Source organism: Triturus cristatus, chromosome 2_2 (assembly GCF_964204655.1).
Source record: "Triturus cristatus chromosome 2_2, aTriCri1.1, whole genome shotgun sequence".
NCBI classification, from domain to species: Eukaryota; Metazoa; Chordata; class Amphibia; order Caudata; family Salamandridae; genus Triturus; species Triturus cristatus.
Window position 1 is genome coordinate 1240352745 of NC_140582.1, and position 12703 is coordinate 1240365447.

Sequence of the window (12703 nt, forward strand, 5' to 3'; positions counted from 1 at the left end):
GGGGTAAGGTGCAGCCCCTCCAGGCCAAGATTGAGGCCATATTGGCCTGGGAGCCCCCCAAGACTCAGACTGAGGTCAGAGCTTTTCTCGGCCTCACTGGATATTACCGCCGGTTTGTCAGGGGGTATGGAACCATCGTTGCCCCCCTGACTGAATTGACATCTAAAAAGCAACCACGGAAAGTCAACTGGACAGCTGCTTGCCAGGAGGCATTTGACACCTTGAAGCATGCGATGTGCACCGCCCCGGTGCTTAGGACTCCTGATTACACCAAGGAATTCATCGTGCAGACAGACGCCTCTGAGCATGGCATAGGCGCTGTGCTCTCGCAACTGAACCAGGATGGCCAAGACCAACCGGTGGCCTTTATATCTAGAAGGCTCCTTCCCAGGGAACAACGGTGGAGCACCATTGAACGTGAAGCCTTTAAGGTGGTCTGGGCGTTGAAGAAGTTGAGACCATACCTTTTTGGTTCTCACTTCCTCATACAGACCGACCACCGCCCCCTTCGCTGGCTCATGCAAATGAGAGGCGAGAACCCAAAGTTGCTAAGGTGGTCCATTTCCCTACAGGGGATGGACTTTCGGGTGGAACATCGGCCCGGAGTTGACCACGCCAATGCGGACGGTCTCTCCCGGTTCTTCCGCCTTAGCGATGAGAGCTCCCTAGAGGTTGGGTAGGTCTCCCCGCTTTCGGCTGGGGGGGACGCCTGTTAGACCTGTCCGCCCTAGGGTGGTCTTCCCTGTTTTTTCCGCCCTTGCCTCATTTTTTTCCACCCTCTTTTTGGTTGGCTCTAGGTCTTCGGGCACCTTACCATTGCTAGTCAATGCTAAGGTGCAGGTGCTCTCTACCACTAAGATGGCTGCCACAGACCCCTGCTACTGCGGAGCGGTCTTTCAAGTAGCGCCCTAGTTGTCAGGAGCTGTCTAGAACCCTTAGATATTGTGACATCACTAGCCTGACTCCCCTGCCCATACCTAGAATGTAGAAGCCCCTGGAACCTTCTGGAATAGAGTGAGGTCACATGACTTGGGAATATAAATAGAAAGGGCGGGAAACTTCCTAGTTAGTTGTTGAGGAACCACTGACCTGGGGAGACCCTGTACTGGAGATTTAGGCGGAAGGGGGAGGGGGCACCTATACTACTAGGGGTGACTAGGTCTAGACCTTGCCCTCTAAGTTGAGTGAGGAAACCTGACCAAACCCACTGACCTGGCCCAGTGTGAGGGAATCCCCAGGGAACTGTCTAGAGAGGCCCGTCTGACAGCAGCCTCCAACTCAACCCCCCCCCCCCTATCTGTTTATTCACCTCACCAACCAGGGCAAAGGGCAAAGAACCATCCGTGCCACATGAGACCGCCACCTGTAACTGTGGAGCGCCGTCCTCTTACTGAAGCGCTGTGGCTGTGAAGCGCTAAGGGACCCACCGGTCATCGCCGCTGCCCGAGTTACTGAAGCGCTGTGACTGTGGCGCGCTAATCGAACCCCCACTCACCGCCGCTGCCCAAGTTCTGTCAGCGCGGGTGCGACGAATAGGGAAATTGCCTCAGACTCTTCGCCGTTGCCAAGGACACTGCAGCTGTCAGGAGAGTCTGCCGCCCTGACGTGGCCCTCGCGTCAGCTGAGGAGAGTTCATTCCGCGGAGACACCAGCGGCCGCAACCGATCCCAGGAAGTTCACCATCCTCACGTGACGGGGGCGCCGGCCGTGTCACAGGCCTCGCCCCCGCCCTCATCCAGCCTCCTCCGCCCACATCCAGCCTCCTCCGCCCACATTCAGCCTTCTTCGCCCGCGTCATCACCCCCGCGAGCTGCGTGGCTCCAGCGGGAGTGAAACAGCTTGGGACCCTCTGGGCCGACCCCCTCGGGAGGCGCCAGATCCTTGAGACCGACGCAAGGGCCCCGGAGGGCCGAAGAGTGCAGGTAACGACCCCGGGGAGGGAGCGGAAACTCACGGAGCGCGGGGCCTGCCGAGAAGTGTCTAACCTAAGGGAGGCAGCCCCGCTCCCGCCCTTCCCCGGGAGAGACTGAGACTGTGCCCCGGAACTGTCTTGAGGAGACTCAGGGTGACATGGGACCTTCCCATAATATCTAGGGGAGAGCCAGCAGGCAAGCGCACAGCCCCCCTTAAGGAATTCCCCCTCCCTCATTGGAAGTAGTACAAGGGGACCATACCCCCCATTGCACGGGATAGAATCATCAGGGATCGAGATTCTGTCAGAGAGGGTTGAGGGAGAGGGGGTTGGTACAAACGTTAACGAATTCATGCAAATTCACTGCCAATGTTTTGCTCAGTTGATAATGAATTCATGCTAAATTCACTGCCAATGTTTTGCTCAGTTGATAATGAATTCATGCTAATTTCATGCCAATGTTTTGCTCAGTTGATAACGAATTCATGCTAATTTACTGCCAATGATACGTACAGTCTTAAATGAAATTCATGCTAATTTACTGCCAATGATTCGTACAGTCTTTTTTTTTGAAAAACCTTTATTTAAAAATCAGGACACAGCTATTCAGCCGACAACCCGGAGGTTCGGCAGCATCGATAATTAGAAACAGTGATGCGTCCCCAGTACAGTACAAAGAGAAGTGCAAAGGTTCAATTTTAAGTAAACACAAAAACTCACAACAAACCCCAGCAAGGCAAGAACACTAAAAGCCCATGGTGAGAGCCCCCAGGGGAGGCCGGACCCCACTCATCTACCAGTTACAAGATAGTGTAAGGAGGAAGAAGGGGGACAGCAGAGGCCAAAATAGTTCATAAACCAGACTGTGCTGGAAAGAAGGTCAGGGGGAAAGCTGTTCCTCGGGAGGTTCCAGATCAGGGGCAAGACATATTCCCCCCTGTATTGATTCCACCGCCCCCAGATGGCGTGCCACTTCCGGGGGCGGCCTCTAGAGCAATAGACCGTCTTCTCCCTAAACATGCTCCAGTCCATGTTTTCTTTCCACGCAGTCAGTGTGGGGGGCCCCGAGGAGCCCCACAATCGCGCGATATCCCTCTTAGCGACCATGTTACCCAGAGTCACCCATTGGGTCCGCGCCTCATCGAGGTCAGTGGGCCCCCAGACATTCAGGAGACAACACCGCGCCTCCGGCTGCACAGCAATGCCCGTCACCTCCCCCATAACTGCATGGACTCTCCTCCAGAATTCCACAATGACACCACACTCCCAGATGTGCAGGAAAGTACCCACCATACCACACCCCCTCCTGCACAGGCCGTCCTCCGAGAACCCCAAGTGGACCAGCCTTGGCCCCGTCACATACACTCGGTGCAGTATTTTAAGCTGCACCAGCCTCAGACGCGACGGGATCGCAACCTCCTTAGGAGAAGAAACAGCTGACTGCCAGTCCTCATCATCCAACTCGAGGCCATCCCTAGTCCACTGGTCCCTCAGCCCCAGAAGCATGTCCGCCCGGACGTTTATCAGTTTCTTATATATGAGCGAGATCGTGCTCTCGGGCATATGGCCATCAAGGACCCGGTCCTCCAAAGGAGAGGACTCAGGCACCTTCTCACCCTCCACGAGGACTGATCGGAGGGCGTGGCGCATCTGAATATACCTGAAATACTCGGAGGACCCCAGCTCATACTCAGTCTGCAACTCCTCAAAGGACTTCACCTTCCCCTTATGCAGCACATCTCCCACCCTGGAGATGCCAATCAGGTCCCACTTATCAAAGCCTTTTGTATGCCAAAGCCTTCCCAATCTCTCCGATTCAAACAACGGGGTAGCGAGGGTGAGCCTATCCTTCCAGCCCAGCGAGTCAGTCGCCATCTTCCACACCCTCACTGCCACACCGGTGGGCCCCGTGAGGGACGAGTCTAGGGACCGCGAGTACAACGCCCTGTAGTAGTTACCACCACGCAGCAACCACCTGTCCATGGCATACCCAGGGCTGAGGGCAGGGCCATAAAACCCATGATTGATCGCGCTCAGCTGTGTGGCCCAATAGTACCGTCGGATGTCTGGGAGCGCAATGCCCCCGTCGTACCATGGAAGCGTCAACTTTGCAATAGCTATTCGCAGCCGCCCATCCCACAGCAACGTCCTTTGGAGGCCTTCGACCTCCCGAAAGTATTTGGCCGGCACCCAATCCAAGGTATTCTGTAAGGCGTAGAGGAAGCCGGGAAGAGACATCATTTTGAACAGGGCCGCACGCCCCACGAGGGAGAGCGGCAGCCTCCGCCAACCTTCAACATCGCGCCTCAGGCGTGCCAGGGGGGGGAGCAGATTCTTCTCATAGCGCACAGCAGAGTCCATGGAGATAAAGATCCCCAAATACACGAAACCCTGCTGGGCGACCTGTATCGAACATGTTCTAGGGATCGGTGGAACCTCGCCACTAAGAACATACAAGTACGATTTGCTCCAATTGATGACGAGACCCGAGTTCCTACCAAAAGATGTGAGTACGTCACAGACCACTATAAGTGACTTCTTAGGTGAAGCAAGATACAACAGGATATCATCGGCATAGAGCGAAATACGGTCCTCGTGTTCAGGCGACCACCGAAGGCCCCGTATATCCGGGTGCCAACGTATCCACGCAGCCAGCGGCTCAAGGGCGAGGGCGAACAACAGAGGCGACAGGGGGCAACCCTGCCGAGTACCCCTCCCAAGCTGAAACGGAGTCGACGCCCGACCATTCACCACAACACTCGCTAGCGGCCCCTCGTACAGCAACCTCACCCAGCTCACAAAACCGCGGCCAAAGCTGAACTTGGCCAGCACGGCCCACAGGTATGCCCACTCCACCGTGTCAAAGGCCATCGTGGCATCAAGAGACGCCACAATAGCCGGTTCACGCAGCGTGCCCGCCCTGGCGATTACGCCATGAAGACGCCTTAGATTCAACGCTGTGTTTCGGTGCGGGATGAAGCCAGATTGATCCGGGTGGACCAAGTCGCCAAGTACCCTAATCAAACGGGTCGCCAGGAGTTTAGCCAGAATTTTCGGCTACGCGTTAAGAAGTGAAATAGGCCGATATGAGGCGCACTTATCGCGGGGTTTACCCTCTTTGTGTATGACCACAATCGACGCCAGTCGCTGATCCAACGGGAGGGTCCCACCCCCCCGCGCCTCCAAAAACATGGCGCGCAGGTGAGGGGCGACCCTATCCGGGAACAGCTTGTAGAGGTCGATCGGCAAGCCGTTCGGTCCCGAGGCCTTACCCGAGTTTAACGCGCGGATAGCCCCCGCCACCTCGTCGACCGTTATGTCACCATCTAAATCGTCCCTATCTATAGCAGAGAGGCAGGGCAACTCGATATCACGGAGGAGGTTACACGAGTCCTCGGGCGGCCTATCCGACGCAGAGGCATAAACCCTACAGAAATAATCAGAGAAACACTTTACAATCCCCTCGGGTTCCACAATCGCCTCTCCCCTCTCTCCCGTCAACTCTGGCACCACTCTATTGACCCGTTCTTTTTTGTCCAGCCACGCCAGGAGTTTCCCTGCCTTATCACCAACATCATACAGTCGGCCCTGCTGTTCCCTACTGAGGGTCTTAGCGGCGTTCGTCACCAGGTCTTTATACTCAGTTTGCTTCAAACAAAGCTCATGCAGTGAGGACTCTGTAACCTCCTCCTCCATCGCTCCCTCCAGAGCCGCGATCTCCTCCTCCACCTGCAGAACCTCGCCATCTCTCCGCCTCTTGGCAGCCACTACTAGGGAGAGGGCTTCCCCCCGAAGCACGGTCTTAAAAGCTTCCCACAGCGACACTGCCGAGTCCACGGTTCCCTGATTGTCCTTGAAAAAATTATCTACCTTCTTTACCAGGGCGCTGTGCATCTTGGGGTCTCGGAAATACCACGGGTTGATAGGGGCCACCCTTCCTCCTCCCTCCCGACCTAGATCCAGCCGGATCCACACTGGCGAGTGGTCAGATATACCGCGCGCCATGTGCCTCGCCTCGGATACCAACGAGGCATGCGCGGCCAGAGTGAGCAGGTAATCAATCCTGGAAAGGCTACCATGTGCCCCGGAGTGGAACTTGTATTGGCTCTGTGTGGGGTGCCGGAGCCTCCAGCAGTCTATCAGGCCAAGCGTGTCTAGGAAGTCTGGAAGCCATTTCTGAGCCCCCCCTGTGTCTCTGGGCGGGTATCTATCCAGCAGGCCGGAGCCAACAGCGTTGAAATCCCCTCCCACCACAAGCATTCCCCCGGGGAGAGCCAGCAGGGCCCTACCCAGATCTGCAAACGTGGAGGCCTGCAGGGCCGGCGGGACATAAACCGAAACTAAAACCAAAGTCCTTCCTTCCCACCGCCCCGCCACCGCCACAAACCTCCCCCTATCATCAACAATGGTGGAGTCCACCTCAAATGGCAACGAAGCTCTAACTAGGATGCCCACACCCCTGGACCCAGATGAGAATCCCGAATGTGCAATGAATTTATACCCCTTCCTATTCAGGGCATAGCACGTATTACCTATAAGATGCGTCTCCTGCAGCAGGGCAACATCCGGCATTGATCGTTTCAAGAATTGCAAAACAATCCCCCGCTTAATGCGATCCCCCAAACCATTAACATTCCAGCTTATAACACTTAAGCCCCTACCCCCCATCCTCAAACGGAAAGAGGCCCACCCCACACCCGAGGAGCCACCATGGAACAGACCTGGAAATAATCATCATGCCTTGCAGAAATAAACCCCCCAACAACAAACCCAAAATCCCTGAAACTCCCCCCACCCTGCACCCCTGCTGCAGCTTACAAAGCCCCCCCAACTTGCAGTGTGCCTGTTGCCCTACAAAACCAAAAGTCTACAAAAAGTACCCTAAGGGAGGAAAAGAGCACCCCTCGTCCTCCCGCAACCCTCCACAGTTACTGCACTCTATGCAAGTCTTCAAGTATAGTCAAATCAAGTCAGACCGGCTCCGAGATGTCAGCCCCATCCATCCCGGCCACTGTCTCCATCCTCGGCTATGACGTCCCCCGTCCGTCGCCGGGGCAAAGCGTCCAGCCATTCGTCGGCCATAACAGGAGAGTCAAAAAAGAATGTCCGATCTTCGTGCACCACCCGCAGTCTGGCAGGGAAGAGCATGGCATACTTCAGGTCTCTTTCCCGGAGCCGCCGCTTCACCCCTAGGAAGCCCTGTCTCTGCCTCTGCACCTGCTGGGTGAAGTCCGGATAGAAATTCACCGACGCGTTCTGGAAGGGGACCGGGCCCGTCACCCTCGATGCTTGCAGGATAGCGTCCCGATCTCGAAAATGAAAGAGCCAGGCGACGATCGGCCTCGGCGGGGCACCCGCCTTGGGCCTCCCGCCCGGCACTCTATGGGCCCTTTCCACCGCAAAGAACTTCCCAAGGCCCTTAGGCTTCAGATGATTAAGGACCAAGTCCTCAACAAGCAGGTCTACCGAAGCCTTATCCGAGGACTCCGGGACCCCGATGACGCGCACGTTGTTGCGCCTGGCCCGGCTCTTAAAGTCCTCCAGCCGGCGGGCGACGAGATCACTCTCGGTCCTCAGCTTACGAACCTCGGTCTGCAGTTCCGTAACATCATCAGTGAGGCCCGTGGTCTTGAGGTCCAAGTTCTTAACCCGTTCATTCGTTTTGCCCAAGTCCGCACGGATCAGGTTGACATCCACCAAGATGGCATCCACCTTATGCGCCGGTGCCTCAAACTGTCTCCCAATCGAAGTCTGCATCCCTTCGAGCGCGCCCATGACATCCTGTAGGGAGAGCTCCGGGGCCACAGGCGAGTCCTCCTTCTGGGCATCCGGCGCCTGGCTCGATCCACTCGGTGATCCCTTCTGCAGAGCATAGCGGTCCATGCTGTTGACTTGGGTATACGTTCCCCGCCTGGTAGACTTAGCCTTCAGCCGATCCCCTTCTGCTTTGCCCGACATGGTTGACTCCAAGCAGGTCGGTTCAGTTAAGACAGGTCCCTCTCAAAGAAAGGAATAAGGAGTGATCAGTTCTGCCGTGGGCCGCCAGAGTAGCCTGCAGAGCGTCCTTGGGGTAATAAAGCCACCCAGAGCTCTCCAGTGGCAGGGCTGACAAAGGGAGCGAAATCGAAAGTGAAAGAGCGGGGACCTCCGTCCGACAGTTCACACCTCGCCTGGCCATTGTTGTTCAACTAGGAGTCGGGCATCCTGCCAACTCTAGCCCCTGGCTTCCCCGGGAGATAGGCCGCAATCTTCCGCCAGGCGTAAGGCCGGTTCCCGGTGGGCGATCCGACCGCGGGTAGCATCAATCGACTCCCTGACCAATCATCTACACGATGCCATGCATACCGACAGGATTAGAGACAGGATAGTCGACGGAGGGCGCGAGGGTCTCGGGAGCTCTGAGCTCACGCGGCCATCTTGGTCAAGCGCTAGGCTCCTCCCCGATTCGTACAGTCTTAAATGAAATTCATGCTGATTTATTGCCTAGGTTATGCTCCTAACTGGATGAATTCTTGCTAGCTTACCTCCTACTACAAAATGTTACATAAAGAGTCCTGTTTTTAATCACCAGTGGTGTGGTGTCAGATTATTGTGTGCGTTACTCTGCTAAGTTGGACGCGTGTGCTGCACGGCTACTTTATACAGAATGCCTTTGGGAGCCTTCCTGCCACGAGCCAGGCTACCCTTGTGAATTGGCAACCCCAGTTCCATCAGACACCATCTCCCACCACACCCTAATCACCAGACTCCACAACACCCGCATCAGGGCTCTGGACTTAATCCATTACTTCCTCTCCAGACTGACTCAGCGAGTCAGACTACTGCAGTTTCTCTCAGAACCCACAGAGATCAGCTATGGAGTCCCCCTGGGCTCCTCCCTGAGCCCCACCCTCTTCAATGTCTACATGGCCACCCTCGCAGCCACCAGCAGAAGACACGGACTCAACATTGTCTCCTACGCCGAGGACACCCAGCTATTCCTCTCCCTCACCAATGAACCCTTAACAGCCAGAACCAGCTTCCACAGTGGAATAAGGGCCGTCGCGACATAGGACACTGTTTAGAGCACTTTATATACAAAACATTTCAGATTTTGCACTTTTATCTGCATGCTGATTTATTGTCTTTGTTGATCCTAGTGGTTGTGCGATGATATTATACAATGGCTAATAAGAACTAAATGGGTCCAGCTCAGTTTCTAGTGACCGATAAAGCAAATATGAATCAGATGTTTTAAAGTAATATTTGTTTTCGAAGCATCTATCAGCAGTGGCTTTAGCGGTGTACACCCTCTCAAGGGACAGCTTGGTGTTAAAGAAGAGGAGCGGGTACTGCACGGGGTTTAGCAGCCATGTGCCATGGTGGAATGAACAGGAGCACAAAAGATTCTGGTCTTGAAGTCACTAGCACTATCTTCATTCACAGATGTAATAAAAGCACATGGAAGGAGAGGATAATTGAGGTCTATCAAGGAGTTAGACATGCTACAGGCAATGTCTGCAGAAGAAAATTAAGTGCGAGAAGACATTATGATGAAAACGCTACAAGTGAGGAATCACCCAAGCCTTACCACGAGATCTGCTTGGGTGACCAGTAGGAACTGGTTGATGGACCAGGATGAGAGGAACTGGTAGGCTTTGGTCATCACCCAGGAGCACACAGACTGCAAGGTGGCCAGAAGGCGGCTGAGCACAGCTAGCTGGAGAGACAGGAGCACTGGGTCCACCGCTGGAGAGGACAAGGGGTATGGAAAGGACTACAAGTTAACACACAGTCCATAGAACAATAATGCATTCAATGCTTCTTAAACATGTCGCTCTAACGTATGTACATGAAGTCAGTACTTGCATCACAAAAGGTGTGCATTCATTATGTCGACGACTTCTGACATCAACACTTCACAGTTAGCAAGCAGGGGCAAGGGAGCAAAAGCTCCAAACTAAAAAAAAGGTAAGATCTCCCAACTAAGATAGAGAAAAACTGGGGTGCGTAATGTGGCATTGCTCCTGAGGAGCCCACCCGGGCAACCCCACAAAACTATCATTACACTGGTTATTTGTATCTGCCTTGCTCCTCACTTTACTCCACTAATTGGTTTAGAGACTCTTCATTCTAGTAATCCAAAAGATAAGACAGGGCGTAGATGAAGGGCAGTAATTATGCGCAGCCTGTAAATATCTATTAAGTACATAAAACGTACTGTAAAACAATTAACTTCTAATAAAGACTTTGAACCACAGATTACTCACCTTTTGAATACCTCCAGGCATCAGACTGGATCCAGAAACTTTGGTATAGCCAAGTTATCCAGCGTCGACAGGTAGATTCATACCCTTTTTCGTGTGAGACTCCATCTCGTGTGATTGCGAAGTCGGCTCCCCTGCCTATACGTCACCTGCTAGCACTGGTGTCAGTTCCTTTCTTTCCGTGCCAACCGACATGGATTCGGAGCTTTAATCGTCATTCGACGATTATTAGTTAATTTCTTCTAGAAATTACTTTTTTGTGTGTAGAATGTCACCAAAACCTTCAGGGCTCAAACTATGTATGACCTGTTACCGACAGATGTCAGTTACAGATCCACATGATGTCCGTTTGTGGTGTCTTGGCTCCCGCCACAACTCGAAGTCAAGTCCATCATGTGCAAAGAGGAACAAAAAGGCAATTAGAGAGCATGAAACAAAACCTGTAGTAGCAGAGGTCAGACAATTGAAGACTAGGTCCAGTTCAATGTCCATGGCTCGTCAATCTTGATCGAGAGATCGTTCTCCATCAAGAAGTTGGTCAAAAGATAGGACTTCAAAGTCTAGTAAGGTGCACAAGAATCGTAAGAAGTTGAAGCACGGGTCTCCCTCTTCGCACCACGTCACATGAGCTACCGGGTTCTTCTACTCAAAGTTTTTCTCCAGCGAGGGAGCCTCCTTCAAGGGATCCTACTTCAACGTCAAAAGGGGAGTATCTTTTTGATGCAGAATATCCTCAAAATGATATTTTGCAGGATTTACAAGATGCTAGCAGTCATGATACTTCTCACGATCTAGGTATATTGAATATGCTACTTACCAGTATGCATCTGTTCTTGGCATGTAGGGCTGCTGACATTCATATCTGTGCATAGATCGCCGCCTAGTGTTGGGTCCGGATGTTTGCACATTGTTGTCCTGGAAGAGTCTTCGAAGTATCCTGGGATAGGTGACTCCTCCCCTGGACTACAGTGCGCATGGGCATCCTCTCCATCCTCAGATTGTTTTTCGCCATTGTGGCAGTGATGGAGTAGATACAGAAAGTGATGACCATGCTTTACAGTAATTCTGAGAGCTGCAGCTGCTACAGGCGCCGGGGAGGAGGGAGGGCGATATGAATGTCAGCAGCCCTACATGCCAAGAACAGATGCATACTGGTAAGTAGCATATTCAGTTGGAGGCATGTGGGCTGCTGAATTCATATCTGTGCATAGAATATATAGCAGTGCCCTCTTATTAGCGGCGGCTACCAGTGCCAGCTGCAGCGGTCTGAAAAAGAGTTTTGAGAACAGCCTGTCCTACAGCTGCCTGCTGTTTTGATTGCACATCTACACAATAGTGTTTGGTAAATGTATGTGTAGTGGACCAGGTGGCTGCTCTACATATGTCATGCAAAGGAATGTTTCCTAGGAAAGCCATGGAGGCCCCTAACTTACGTGTTGAGTGGGCTCGTGGGGGAATCGTTAAAGTGCGTTTAGCCTTTTGATAGCAAATTTGAATACATTTAACGATCCATCTGGCTATACCTGCTTTGGAGATAGCGTTACCTTTGTGGTGTGGGGCAAAGGCAACGAAAAGTTGTTTTGTTTTCCTAAAGGGTTTGGTCCTGTCGATATAATACATGAGGGCCCTTTTTACATCTAGTGTATGGAGTGCCCTTTCTGCGACAGTTTGTGGGTTTTGAAAGAAAACAGGCAGTTCAATAGTTTGATTCATGTGGAACTGCGATATTACCTTGAGCATGAATTTTGGGTTGGTACGTAGTACGACCCTGTTGGCGTGAACCTGTATAAATGGCTCTTGAACAATTAGTGCCTGGAGTTCACTAACTCTTCTTAAAGAGGTGATCGCTACTAGGAAAGCTACTTTCCAGGTAAGGAATTGAATCTTGCATGAGTGTAGAGGTTCAAAGGGTGGACCCATCAGGCGTGTGAGGACCAAGTTGAGGTTCCACATTGGAGCCGGTGGGTGGCTTGTAGGAATGACTCGTTTGAGTCCTTCCAAGAATGCTTTGATGGCAGGCACTCTGAATAGAGAGAGGTGCTGCCTGGTTTGTAGATAGGCTGATATTGCGGTCAAATGGACACGTATGGAGGTGTACGCCAGATTGCATCGGTATAGGTGTAATAGGTAACAAATAATGTTTTGGGTGGATGCGTCTAGCGGGTTAATGTCATTATTATTGCAATAAATGACTAACCTTTTCCATTTGGCTGCATAGCAAGCTCTGGTAGTGGGTCTCCTGGCCTCCTTAATGATGTCCATACAGTCAGGTGGCAGGTTCAGGTAGCCAAACTCTAGGACTTCAGGAACCAGATTGCCAGGTTCAGCTGTTGCGGATCTGGGTGCTGAATCTCTTCATGGTTCTGCGTCAAATGCTCGGGTTTGACCCGCAGCCTTTGATGCGGCACCACGGAAAGTTTGAGAAAGGTGGTGTACCACGGCTGGCGTGCCCACGTTGGAGCAACCAGGACGAGTGTTAGTGAGTGTTGTCTGAGTTTGCGTGCCACCAGCGGTATCAGTGGTGCTGGGGGAAAAGCATACCAAA

At 52.9% G+C, this 12703-nt stretch overlaps 1 protein-coding gene across 2 annotated transcripts in view; it reads right to left on the reverse strand.

The window, feature by feature from the left end:
- Positions 1-12703, reverse strand: part of CCDC142 (coiled-coil domain containing 142) — a 261614-nt gene that overhangs the window by 158071 nt on the left and 90840 nt on the right. For both annotated transcript variants that reach the window (XM_085642907.1, XM_085642908.1), the window contains one exon: positions 9483-9640. In XM_085642907.1, the coding sequence (XP_085499033.1) occupies positions 9483-9640 (158 nt within the window). The remainder of the gene's footprint in view (positions 1-9482; positions 9641-12703) is intronic.